The 12,973-nt window shown below is 40.9% G+C and overlaps 1 protein-coding gene across 1 annotated transcript; it reads left to right on the forward strand.

The window, feature by feature from the left end:
• Positions 1–373: 373 nt before the first annotated feature.
• LOC113582983 (insulin-like growth factor-binding protein 3) lies at positions 374–11,686 on the forward strand. Its single transcript, XM_027019048.2, has 4 exons — positions 374–888; positions 2,686–2,945; positions 8,316–8,435; positions 10,496–11,686. The coding sequence occupies exons 1-4, from the start codon at positions 519–521 to the stop codon at positions 10,619–10,621; spliced, it is 876 nt and encodes a 291-aa protein (XP_026874849.1). The 5' UTR covers positions 374–518; the 3' UTR covers positions 10,622–11,686.
• Positions 11,687–12,973: the final 1,287 nt, after the last annotated feature.

Genomic DNA, 12,973 nt, shown 5'->3' on the forward strand with positions numbered 1-12,973 from the left:
ACAAGGAATTTGTAGTATTTGGGTTTAGTGTTATGGAAAACAAGATAGACTGTGTTATTTATTATTTTTCAATAGGCCTCATCTATGTAGGTTATGTTTGCACGACAGAATGCGCCCAGTTCCTCTGAACTATTCGCAGCATGCTGGATATGTTAGCTACACGCTGTAAGTGGACAGTTCATGTGAGTTCCTCAGTTGGTGCGTATGCAACTACTTTAAAATCGCACGTTTTGATACTTTAATCTAAAATCATACAAACTAGATAGATTAACTCGTATATTAATCTATTAAATTATGTCCAGCGCTTAAATGACTGGGCTGTTTTAGGTAGGTAGTAATTCTTGACTTTTGGGCTACATTATTCACTGAAAAGGGGGTGTGACTTTGAATCTCCCTGTCCTGTCCCTGGCCATATATAAAGTGAAGTTTTCTTAAAACGCATCTCACACGGTTAACTAGCAATAACAGGAACATTGAACTTGCGCTCCTTCACTCTGATATCGTTCTTTTCCGTCAACATGGTTGCTACACTTTGTTCTTTGTCCATTACTGTGATACTGGCATCGATCGCACGTCTGTCACAGAGTGTTGGGACGGTGATCCGCTGTGAGCCGTGCGGCGCCGGCGCGCAGATGCTGTGCAAACCCGTACCCAAAGACTGCGCAGAGCGGGTGCGAGAGCCGGGCTGCGGTTGCTGCCTGACTTGTGCGCTGCTCCGGGGGCAACCATGCGGAATATACACTGGAAAGTGCGGCGTGGGGTTAACCTGTCAGCCCCAGCCAGGAGAAATGAAACCACTTCAAGCCTTGTTGGAGGGTCGCGGGATATGTGTAAACAGTACCCTAAAGAAATCCGAGCGGACAAGTCCTCTGGTCACCACTCAAGAAGGTAAAGCCTGGAATATATTTGTAAATGTTCAGATTGGCTGTGGCTGCGGAGTAAGATCAGGCTGTTATCCGCAAAGCGATGCCCAAGTAACGCGGCTGGTTTTGTAGCACGTTGCTTTTAGACCAAAATCGAGTCGCATTAATGACAAACGTGTGGCACTGTAACACGTGTAGCTGCAGCACGAAGTAAGTTTTAATTAGAAGAAAAGTTAAAACAATGGTTAGTGGGGCATTCTGTGGAAGTACTAATTCAGTTCGTTATGGAGATAATTGGCAAATATTCCATATACGAAGAGATACCTGACATAAAAACCTGAAAAAAAACCCTGACATAAATACTAAGTGATCTTTGCAAAAGATAGATAACATAATTTTTTTTTTTATTGTTTACCCTAGCACTCTGCAAGCCCCGCTTTACAAATGATCATTAGATTCTAGGTGCACCTTAACTGTGGTTCTATGTAATACCGATTTTGGATATAAAATTACTTTTTAAAATCTAGATGGAAACTGCACGTGTCTATAGATGCAAAGTGCGGAACATGTACCACTTTGAATCTGATGCTGTAGAAACAACCAGATATCAATCTAATAACTAAAACAGTCACGTGCCCAGAGTTCTCACGTGACCTCTGCTCCAGTCTTCTCTTACCGTGAAGGCTTTATTTCGTTAGACTGCGTGTCTGTTGATCTCCACATCGTTTATTTCAAGACAAACTGCTGTGTAATGACTGCCCAAATGTTTCTGAGGGTTACCAAGGTTACCATTGGCCTGCGTTTGGAAATCAGAACTTCGAGTCACGGTTAGAAGTGAAAACTCTGCAGACACAGGATTGCACAGTTTAGTGTTTTATTGCTTTAACGCACATTTATGTAATATGTAACTTGTGTAATAAATGCCAGCTGTTCACAGAAAGGGAGGGGGCACATGACGTATTAAATATCCTAACAGGATTGCAAGCAAAAGTAAGCCCAGTTATGTACACTAGTGTACAGTGTACAGCATTACAATTGGACTAATTTACAGTAGTTGAAAATTGATTGGTTCTTGTTGTAATTTAGATAATACACTTGAAAGTTGATTAACATATGATGCCCCACCTCCTTCCATACTATGTGGTTGGGCCTAATATGCAATTTGAGACTATTTTCTGTATTTCACAGTGTTTAATGTGGTTGTGTTTGAATTCAGCTCTTGGTGTAGTTTATTATGCGTCTTAATGGGTTCTGAATAGTTTTAATTACAAGCTGGCTTCTGCATGGGCTTTTCATGTGTATTTGGAGTGGCCTAATCTTAGAGTGACAGCAACGCTAACTCTGCAAAAGGCAAACAAAGGCATGTTTGATCAGGACTCTCTCTTTTAACATGCTGTGCATGTTGGAACACAAGGCAGTGCTTGCTCTGGGAAAAATGGATCTCCACGTTTGGAACGGGGGGGTGGAAACACTTCTCCGACAATCTCAGAGCAACAACCCCTCACTATTTTCGCTTTGCATGCTGCACTCTCCTACAACACTTGACCTGTTTTGGCATTATGCCCATTTTTTTGGCATTTTGCAAAACAATAAAATATAACAATATAAACCTTATAAATATTATTGAGACTAAATATTACAGAAATATCTTTTGAATAGCGAGGGTTTCATAAACAATATTTGTATTTATTTATTTTTGTATGTTTCTTTCTTTGGTTGCTAGCCTGTAGTTTAGGGCTGTCTCAGCGAGTTTTAGAGTGCTCTTCTAACAGGTTGGCACAAATATCAGTGCTTCCCATCATTCGTTCTCTGCTGTGCTCAGTCAACAGTGCTGGGATTCCAGAGGAGCAGCTTACTAGCAACACAAGTCTGTCTGTTCCGGCGGAGATTGAGCAGTTGACGGTCCAGCTCAGCCCACATGGACGCCATCACGACACACCCTACCCTAACCATCCCAAGGCCGAGATGATCCGTCGTGAGCAGGTCAGACAGAACCAGAACTTCAAACTGGAAGACCTTCCTGGCGTACCCCCCTCTGAGCAGCAGAACTTCTCTTTTGAGTCCAAACAGGAGTCCGAGTATGTAAGTACTGCATCATGCTCTGCTGGACTGCTGAACTATTAAAGGAGCAATCAGTGTTTTTTACCACCATAAAGTTGCAAACAATATTTATGAAAGTGATTTATTTATTATTTTAATTTTTTTTTCTATAAAAGGGATGTCACATGAGATAAAGAATCAGATTGCTTTATCGTCCCTGAATGAACCAGTTTATGCTCCATAGAGCGGCTCCCCCACACAGAGGCGGCCATGTTTCAAATGGATTTAGTGCAGAATATCTGATACTTCCAGGACAATAGGTGTAGGTATAATATGTTTCATAATGTGAAGGAGCCGCTGGAAAAAAATGACTTTTTTTTATTGCTCCTTTAACCTGGTTTAGATGAAGTATGTAAATACTGCGTGAGGCTCTGCTGGGTTCCATTTAGCCCAGTTTAGACTGCACTTTACCTGTTTCATGTGGAGCATAAATTGTTGCATCAAAAGCTTAGAGTAAGGTTATGTTCTACCCTTTACCAAGATTGCCACCAGCGTTTAGACTGGTTTGGAAGGCAGTCTAGTTAGAATCGGTGGGGAGTGATTTGTACTTTTGCTTGGAGTCTTCTAATAATGTTTGTTCACTGCAGAGTAGTATATGATTAGCTGTATGCATTAGGTCCAGTGTAGGGCCTCAGGTGGTGATCAGGTCTCCTGGGGTCCTGTAGCTACTGCAGGGTTTAACTTGAAACCTTCTTCCAGCACACCTAAGACTGATGCTCAGAAACACCTTAGCAGTGTATGAATTATTTCATTTAAGATTGTACAAATTCTGTGAGTAATAAACTCACCCTTATATTCTGGTGCTACCCCAATACAGAATGTCTTGTAATTCACTGGTGTTATATGTTTGTGTAGTTAATAGATAAACCTTTTTGTAGTTTTTCTGTTTTTGTTCACAGTGCTGTTCACAGTGCTTACAGACTTCACCTGTAAGGCTGTGTGACGTGATGAAGAATGCTGTCTAGATTAGGCCAAGGCACATAGATTGTAAGAAACCCACCAAACACAGGCTTGTATAATTCACTGGTGTTATATGTTGTGTAGTTAATAGATAAACCTTTTTGTAGTTTTTCTGTTTTTGTTCACAGTGCTATTGCTTTGCGCTGCATGGAAAAAAATACAACAATCGTATAATTGTAGCTCTTCTTGAAAAATAAAAGACCTCCATATGAAATCTGGGAGCAAATTTCATCCTCTTCAATAACATTATTCATTTGATTTTACTAATATGATTTAGGCTACTAAAATCTTGGAGAGGAGACAAAAGTCCAGAAAGACAAGATCCCTTTAACAGAGTTAGGCTTTACACTAGATATGTCCATCACAGTTGTTTTAGGTGTTTTGAAGTTATGTTATTGCATAGAACTAGTAAATCGCTGTGGTGTACAAATAATTAGTAATAAAGTTCATTGTTATAGACCCATGGGTGGGTAACTTTCAGATTTTATCAAAATAGTCAGAAAAGGAGAGAGGGTTTTTGACATGGCACAACAAGTATGACAGATTAGTTAAAAGTTGCCTTTGAAAATTATTGGGTTTGGCATGAAGAACTGCATACCATGGAAATTCTGCTGATATTCCAGGGAATATCAAGTTGGATGTTCAAATTACCCACTATGGGTATCAGCCAAGTTATATAACCAACAAACTGCAAAGTGTTAAGTTACTGAGTATTAACTATCCAACAGTTATTCAACAATAGTATTAATGTGTAACTTTTCTGTACAACAGTCCCACTTGTAGGAAGACTATAAAGCAGATAAACCTTTTCATATAAAATTATGCCAAAATTTTCATGCAGAATCTTGCAGGCCCATGAGAAGATGATTTAAACTTATTGGGTCAGGGCGTGCCACATCACATTATATGTCTAGTGGTTTAGAATTAGGAATTCCTTCAACTTCCATCAAAACAGCCCAAAATTGTTCTTCACACACAGCTTCACACACAGTTTGGGCATGTGAAACATTTTTCTAAACAGTTTTATTGACCCAATTTCATGTTTGTATACATGAGTTTGAGAGAGATTTAAGTGAAAGTGAGTTTTCTGTTTGACTGTACTGTAAGCTTTAGCACTTTGAATTTTGTGTCTTATTCTGATAAAATTATGTAAAACGTAGTTGAATGTACAACAATGTATTTTTTAATGTAAAATTGTGTAAAACAAGAACATGTATTTGTTAAGCATTTGTTGCAGTTTTTAGTCTGCATTCTGACCATGAGTAGTCCCAATAACAGATTAGGGGTTTACAGAACTGTACATTTGATTCTGCTAAATCTGACATTGTAAGGACAAGCTTTGGCTGCAGCTGGTGACACTGATGCATTTATACTGGGATTTACGTGCAGGTTGATCTCCCAACAGGAGGTAACGCTATGTTCTGATAGTTCCGAGCCAGAATAATGCAGTTTCTCGTCGTGGTCCTTAGCGATTAACCGAGTTATTATCTTCAGAATGTATGACAATTGAATGTACAATATTAATGTCCAGCTCTGCTGTGGAACTCCAGGGACAATGTCAAGAAATAAAGGTATTTGAAGGCAGATGCTTACATTTCTGCAGCTGTCTAAACCTGTCTATGTGCATTTGGTTTGCACTTTCGCATTTTACTTAAGCCTCGAGATTAAATATTCAGGGTGTTGTCTGATCAGACTTCACCTGTAAGGCTGTGTGACATGATGAAGAATGCTGTCTAGATTAGACCAAGGCACATAGATTGTAAGCAACCCACCAAACACAGGCTTGTATAATTCACTTGTGTCTGTAGTCTTTGTGATGGTAGCAAAACATGGGATTCATCAGACCAAAAATCTGTACTCTAGTATAAGAAGGAGAGAGCATTGCTGTAATTATAATGTGATCAAATTGTACAGAGGTTTAGTTACCTCGTTGCCGGGTTCGTTTGTGGTATCACCATAATGCCCATCACCGGAGATGGTAAATTATTCGATGTCATATATTCATGTTCTAACAAAGACTTTAATTCTGCAAGAAACTGTTTATATCCATGATTCTAGTGTTGTGGAATTATGTGTTGCATTGTTGGAATGGTCACTTCTGATTTCTGTAAACCAAAAAGGCCGGAACGGGGCAGAACAAACCCGAATCTTTGCACAGATCTTTGAACATCACTTAACACATCGATGTAGTGGGTGCCCTCTGCAGTGGTAGTAGTGGCTCAGTGGTTAAGGTAGTTGACTTGTAATCGGAAGGTTGCTAGTTCAAGCCTCACCACTGTCAGGTTGCCACTTTTGGGCCCTTGAGCAAGACCCATAACCCTCAATTGTTCAAGTTGTACTCAGTCATTGTAAGTGGCTTTGGATAAAATGTTGGTTAAATGTCAACATACAGGAGCCAGTGGCTTAAAAACAACGGGAGTATAGTAGCGTTATGCTTGGTGTATTTTGAAATTGATTGTTTCAGTCGTGCCAGGCAACACAAGTGCTGTGGTACTTTAAATCAATTGTGCCAGTCTAGGTCTGGCAGAAAGAGAGCGCTGTCCCACTGCTGTGGTACTTTGAAGCCGGCAGAGTGCTGGCCGGGTTGTTTTGGTGAGTGTCTGCGATGGTGTCTGGATGAAGCAGCTCGCAGAAGTTGCCAGGGAGGATCCTACAATGTTGACCAAGTTCCCTCCCTGTGCTTGTCTCTGTTCCACTATAGGATGGCAACACCTAGTCAATGGTGGTCAGGACTTGTTGATGGATTAGGGTGTGTGTATGGGTGTTGTGGTATTTGTCATGTATTTGGCTCATAGTGTATGCCAGGGAGGGAGGGAGGGAGAGAGGGAGGGAGGGAGAGAGAGAGAGACAGACAATATCCAAACTGAGCTGTTACTCCATAAAACGTGTATGATTTGAGAACATATACTTACTTTCTCACGGACATTACTGAGGACGCTCCTGTTTTGTGTGTGTGTCCTTACATTCCCTGATGTGTCTTGACTTTAACCATGCAGTGTTTTCTTCAGCTGCTTGTGTGTGTGAGTAATGCTTGTGGACTCCGATGTGTATCTAGTGCTGGACTACTGGCTCTGAGGCTGTGGCCTCTAAGCCGTATTGATGGCCAGGTTTCCTGCCTCCTTTTGGTTTGTGTCTGTTGTAAACAAGCTCTCCCTCCTCCACTACATGCCACTGAAGAGATGTTTTTCTTTTAGTCTTTAATTCATGCAAGGAAACAACTCAGAGATGAGCAACAGCACTGTTAGTTTAACGAAACCCCAGTAGCTTGTGGCTTTTGTGGAATAAGGGAATCTTTTAAACTGAGAGTTTTACTTTTTCCACCAAGGTAAATCAGTGAAGTCTTTCATTTTTTTTTTTTACATTCTTCCCATTGTTGTTGTTGTTGTTGTTGTTGTTGTTGTTTAATTAAGTGCCAGTATTAATATATTTGTGCTATTTTCAGGTTTCAAAGGAATAGCTTCCGTTGTTTAAGTGAAAAAAAGTGTAGTTTAACTATTTTCTTTGAAAATTCTTTGTTGCAGCTTAGCTGCTTCCAGATGATAGAGTAGTAAACTACATTTTCGAGTACACACCTTGTGTACTTTAAAGTGTAGCCTCTGGCAACGTGCTCAGGAAAGGCTCTGAGCAGGTTGACACTGATGTTTCTTGTCCCAGAGCTATTTAAGATGGAGCCTGGAACTGCCAAACGAGCTCCACCTTCCTTGAGAAGTAATTCTGAGCTGATGGTTAGTAGACTTCTATAAAAAGGAGTATAGATGCATCTTTTTCATTTTAGTTGCTCATTGTGCTCTTGAACATTCACGTGTTTTTAATTTTTGTAATGGATTTTTCCCCCCCCCTCTCGACATCAGATTACAGGCTGCTTCCTGTGCGGATGTTTTTACTTAGGTTATGGAGCTGTTACTTCACGTTTAGCCCAATATTTGTGATGTATGCTCCGGGAGATGTTCAGCTGGTTCAGGAGAGGTTGAGTCCAAGGGGTCAGGCATCCGTGCACAAGCTCACAAAAGTGCTTGCGTTTCCAGCATAACAAGATGATCAGAGTCAAAACGGACAGACTCACTAAACTGACCAAATGCATTACAGTCTATGGATGTAGCCATTTTGAATAGTCTATCACTGAGTTCCCTTTCAAGGTTTGGTTTTAAAGTTTCTTCCATTATGTAATTTCTCGTTTAGTCACTGTCTTGCTTTGGCTTGTTGCTGCGGTCTTGTCTCGAGTCTCGATTAAGCAGGTATAATGATGTCTGCTGTGAAATACACCAAACATGAACAAATTAACTAAATCGTATTGTGGTCAAGGTTTTTTAAATAAAAAACATTCCTCAGTTATCTCCTCCTGGTTGTGGCCAGTCCTTGTCCAGATCCTGAGGCTGTGTGATGTCTGTACAGGGCCCATGTCGCAGGGAAATGGAGGGGATTATGAACAGTATGAAGATCGCAGACATACTGGACCCCCATGGCTTTCGCATTCCCAACTGCGACAAGAAAGGGTTCTACAAGAAAAAACAGGTAAGGAGTGAGGACAAGCACAGGGCGAGAAGTAAAATGGTGTGCTGGGATGAGAATACCGTTAAGGGTAAAGTTAAAATGTCACATTTATTTGACCTCTCTTCCTTCAGGTTAGACAAAAGAGAGTGATGGTCGATAGTGCCATGGTCGCAGGCTCTCAAGAACATTATTGCAATGGGGCAAAAGAGCACTATGGGGATTTTCGATCTCAGGGCCAAACCAGCAGTGGCTGGTGTGGTGGCATCTTGTGTAACCCACCCTGAGAGAGCGACGTCAAGGTGGTTGCTGGGGTCTGAATCTCTCCCCATAATTATCGGACTCCTCGTGCTGGCTGCTTGGAAATAGATTTGAGCCGCTTCCAGATTCATGTGGTCGGCCCACAATCGGTTTATAATAAATGAGTGTACCGCATGCCTTCATATGGATGCACTTATCTCCATCGTCAAAAGCAATATTTATGCAGCATAGCAGTTCCTGCTTAATGGGAGTCTCCTCGTCAGTCATTTTTAAAAGCCTGTCTGGCCGTCGAGATCATCGTCTTTTGTGTTTTGTTTTTTTTCGATTGCTGCGGCAATTATGCAAATAAATATCCCCATAGGCGAGGGAGTGGCTGCCGTTTTGTGATGAGGTGTTTGCTTTTGTGGTCGCCATGGCGCTTAGCCCAGGGCTAATTATTAAGCCTGAATGTTTATGTTGCAGGCCTATGTAAATAAAAGTTCATGTCAGATTTGATTAGCCAAATGGCAAAGCTGTTATGATGGTTTAAGGCAAAGGTTATTTTGATTTTATTACATTTTGTGGCTCTAGCCGTTTTCACAGGTGCTTTTTCATCATTTAGTTTCTTCTACTTCAACATGTATTACATATATTATATATTAGTAAGGATTACAACATTATGGTAAATTACCACAGCGTCACAAATGCAAACCAATTAATGCAACATAAAGCATCTTTTTTTTTTTTTTTTTTTTTTTTGTGGTGAGCGAGGGGCTGGGGGTGGGGTTCTGGTTTAGTCTGGATATAGCCCCTGGACTTTCAGTTCACTGGGTTTAGGTTTAGTCTGTACATTGCCCCTGGACTCTTGGTTCAACGGGTTTAGGTCTAGTCTGGACTTTGCCCCAGGACTCTCAGTTCACCGGGTTTAGGTTTAGTCTGGACATTACCCCTGGGCTCTTGGTTCACCGGGTTTAGGTTTAGTCTGGATATTGCACCTGAGCTCTCGGTTCACTGGGTTTAGGTTTAGTCGGGATATTGCCCCTGGACTCTAAGTTCACCTGGTTTAGCTGGCAGGACTCGACGTAAGCCTCTGATTAGGAGCATATTCCCACTTCAGGAAGGCCCCACGATCACATCCCACAATAAAGAACTCACTCAACCATTCATGAATCTTTGAGCTATCGGTTCTGCTATCATTTGTGTAAATAAATCTAAAATAGTTAAATAAAACCTTGGGGTTTTTTAATTTGTTTTTGTGTTTTTTTCTAGCCAGGACTTTGACCTTTACTTAAATTGGCAGCAAATACCAGTAGCAGCCCTCTGGGCTGGAGCACAGCACTCTGCAAGTCATTTGTAGCACCCATAATTTGAAGCCGGGGGTATAATCAGCAATGGATGATTTGTACTGGCCAGCGGGAGGCTGGAAATAGAAGCTGCTGCTGGCATGCTTCACACACTGGCCCTGAGCAAACACTTCAGCCTCCCCATGTTTACCTTTAAGATGCTCTATATGAACACCAAGCAGGATGTCTGTCATAAAATAAAAGACCCCCAAAAATACCTGTACCCACTGACAGGTCAGATATCCGCCCCCAAAAATACCTGTGCCCACTGACAGGTCAGATATCAGCATATTTGGGAAAAGACGCTGTGTCTAGCGGAGAGGTTTTCTAGTGCTTGGGGGCATGAGGTTCATGTACACATCATTTAGGTTTTGATAGAAAAATGAAGAGCATATTTTTGGATATGATTTCCCTTTGACTATAAAGTGTAAAATAATCTTTGTTCATCTTCTCTCCTTCTGTTTTCCACTCTGTTTTCTCTGTCTCACAACCCCCTCAAAGTGCCGGCCATCTAAGGGACGGAAGCGGGGCATGTGCTGGTGTGTGGACAAGTATGGCCAGCCTCTTCCAGGCTTCCATGGGAAGGAGAGAGGCAGCGCTCACTGTTTTGCCATAGAGAACCAATAGAAACCCCTCGAGAAACGGATCGAGGTGCTGTGTGTGCGCTATAGGGACTCACTGAAGAAACAGCAGCAATCACTTTGCATTCCACCCAGCCCCTACATCTGGGACTTGTACGTTGGTCCTCCAAGGAAATACGGAAGGGGCTTAATATTTTGGGCCTTCCAGATCTTAAAATGGCTCTAGTTTATTTCTGTGTTCTAAACATTAGCCTTTCCTCTTGAAGCCAGCATCGGTACCCGAGATGTTGCAGGAGAGGAAAGAGAGAGGGAGAAAGAGAGAGGGAGACGGAGAGATGGTGAGACGTGAGAAGGACATGTGTCTCTGGATGTGGTAACAGTGTCCAGGACCGAGGCACAGCTGTCCACAGAAGACAGGGTTGGAGGCACTAAGGTTACAGAGCACTTCCCATAAACATGATCCTTTGTCTTTTTTGTGTCTGTGTGTGTTTATGTGGCTGTTCAGTGTATGAGCTCAACCATGTACCTTCACATCTCCACGCCTATCAAGATCTTATCAGTTTAATTGTGTTGAGCCAAGTTTAGCTAGAGGCCCTTTTTAAAACAGATTCCTGCTAAATATGACTGAGCTTTAGGATTAGATGGGATTAGATGATGGATCAGTCATATGCAGTGCCAACACCATGCACTTCTCTACAATGCATGTGTGTAGTAGTGAATTTTGCCAAGACAGACACAACTACTTTCTTGAACTTTTACAACCAGTGTATTTCCCTGTCACTATAGGAAACATCGCTGAACTAATTGCCTTAACTAGCAGTGTTAAAAGGCATCGCAAACACATCTGTAACACTTTTTAAAGAATCTGAAAGTGGAATTACTTATGACCTGGATAACAAGGCCCTAGCACTTAAAAAACCCACCAGGTGACACTCAAAGAAAGACACAGACAATTTGCTGGTATCAGATGCATATTATGAGTCAGTTAAACTGAAATATTTGTAGTGGATGCAGTTATTAGCCTAATTCAGCCATCAGGCCACATCATGAGCAAAAATAGAATGGCTTTTCACTCCAGTGTTTGCAGACAGTAAAACATAAAAAAAAAAAACACTCAAAGGTTTGATTTTATGTCTCTAGCTTCTCGTTTACCCACTCAGAGCCTATTTTAAGTGTTTTAGGACATTGTTTTGGAAATCCAGATTGTATCTTTAGAGGAGTATGATGAAATATTTGCTTTACAAACTACATTTCAGTACACTTAATGTATCCAACTGAGGGTGTAAAATTAATAAATTTTTGAAGCTGAATCTGGAGTTAACCATGCTGGCAAGCGATGTTCAGGTTGCTGATTTGTCCATTTTGTTGACTGTTTAACATATCCTTCTTGCTTTTAACATTTAAATGAGAAGTCCAATTTCTATACTTTCCATGCTTTAAAAAAAACCTATTGTCTAGAAAGCTCTTACTTTTGAAACGGCCACGTTCTCTCGATTTCTGTTTACTTCTGTTTTTGCTTCAGTTTCTTTCTTTTCTTTTATGACCAAAGGCCTGAATGTCTGAGCACACACAGACACACCTTTTAAATGTTTGTTCTCCTGCCATCTGCTTCATGTCACAGGGACCTTTAGTACACATTTAAGCACATCTCAGGCTGCTGTTCACAGTACTCACTATACAGTACTGTGCAGCTATCGATATGACAATATATTTTCCATATTATATTGGCTTCTGTGGACTACATACTCAGTGTGATAAGCTATACGAAGTAACCGACTTCTGTCTGGGGATCTTGCAGGATGTTATGTGTAAACAAATGTTTAGACATTCTTTTCTTGTGTTTTTAAGGCAAATGTATAGAAAAGTCTGATCTTTCACCATGCCTTTGAAAGGGGAAACATTTTTGTGTATATGTTAATTTTCAGTAAATAAAAATTTATTTAAATAATCCGATGTCTCCATGTTTAGTTTTGCAGGAAAATATTCAATTTTAAACTAAAGTGTAATTGTCCCTTCTGGGAATATTTATTATAACAGGCCAAGGGAGTTCAGCAGAGAATGATTATAAACTTAAGTTCAATTTATTATTGATTTTACTGAATGATAACTTTTAATACAACTGATTTACAAAAACAAGTAACAAATTGAAGCAACTTGTACATTCTTATGCATCATAACCTACAAAAGACACAGACTGATACACATGTATGTAGAAAGGCATCCTTAGCAGCATGTCAAGGGCTGGGTTCTCCAGGTCCACTGGTCACAGAACCAGAACCAGAACTAGACGATCCACTGGGGCATCCACAGCAGACAAAACATCTCCACAGCTCACTATGATGGTTCCACACAGGCTAGCTAGTACACTTGAGGGGTCGGGGGCGTCACTAAAATTTCA

This window comes from Electrophorus electricus, chromosome 19 (genome assembly GCF_013358815.1).
Source record: "Electrophorus electricus isolate fEleEle1 chromosome 19, fEleEle1.pri, whole genome shotgun sequence".
Classification (NCBI taxonomy): domain Eukaryota; kingdom Metazoa; phylum Chordata; class Actinopteri; order Gymnotiformes; family Gymnotidae; genus Electrophorus; species Electrophorus electricus.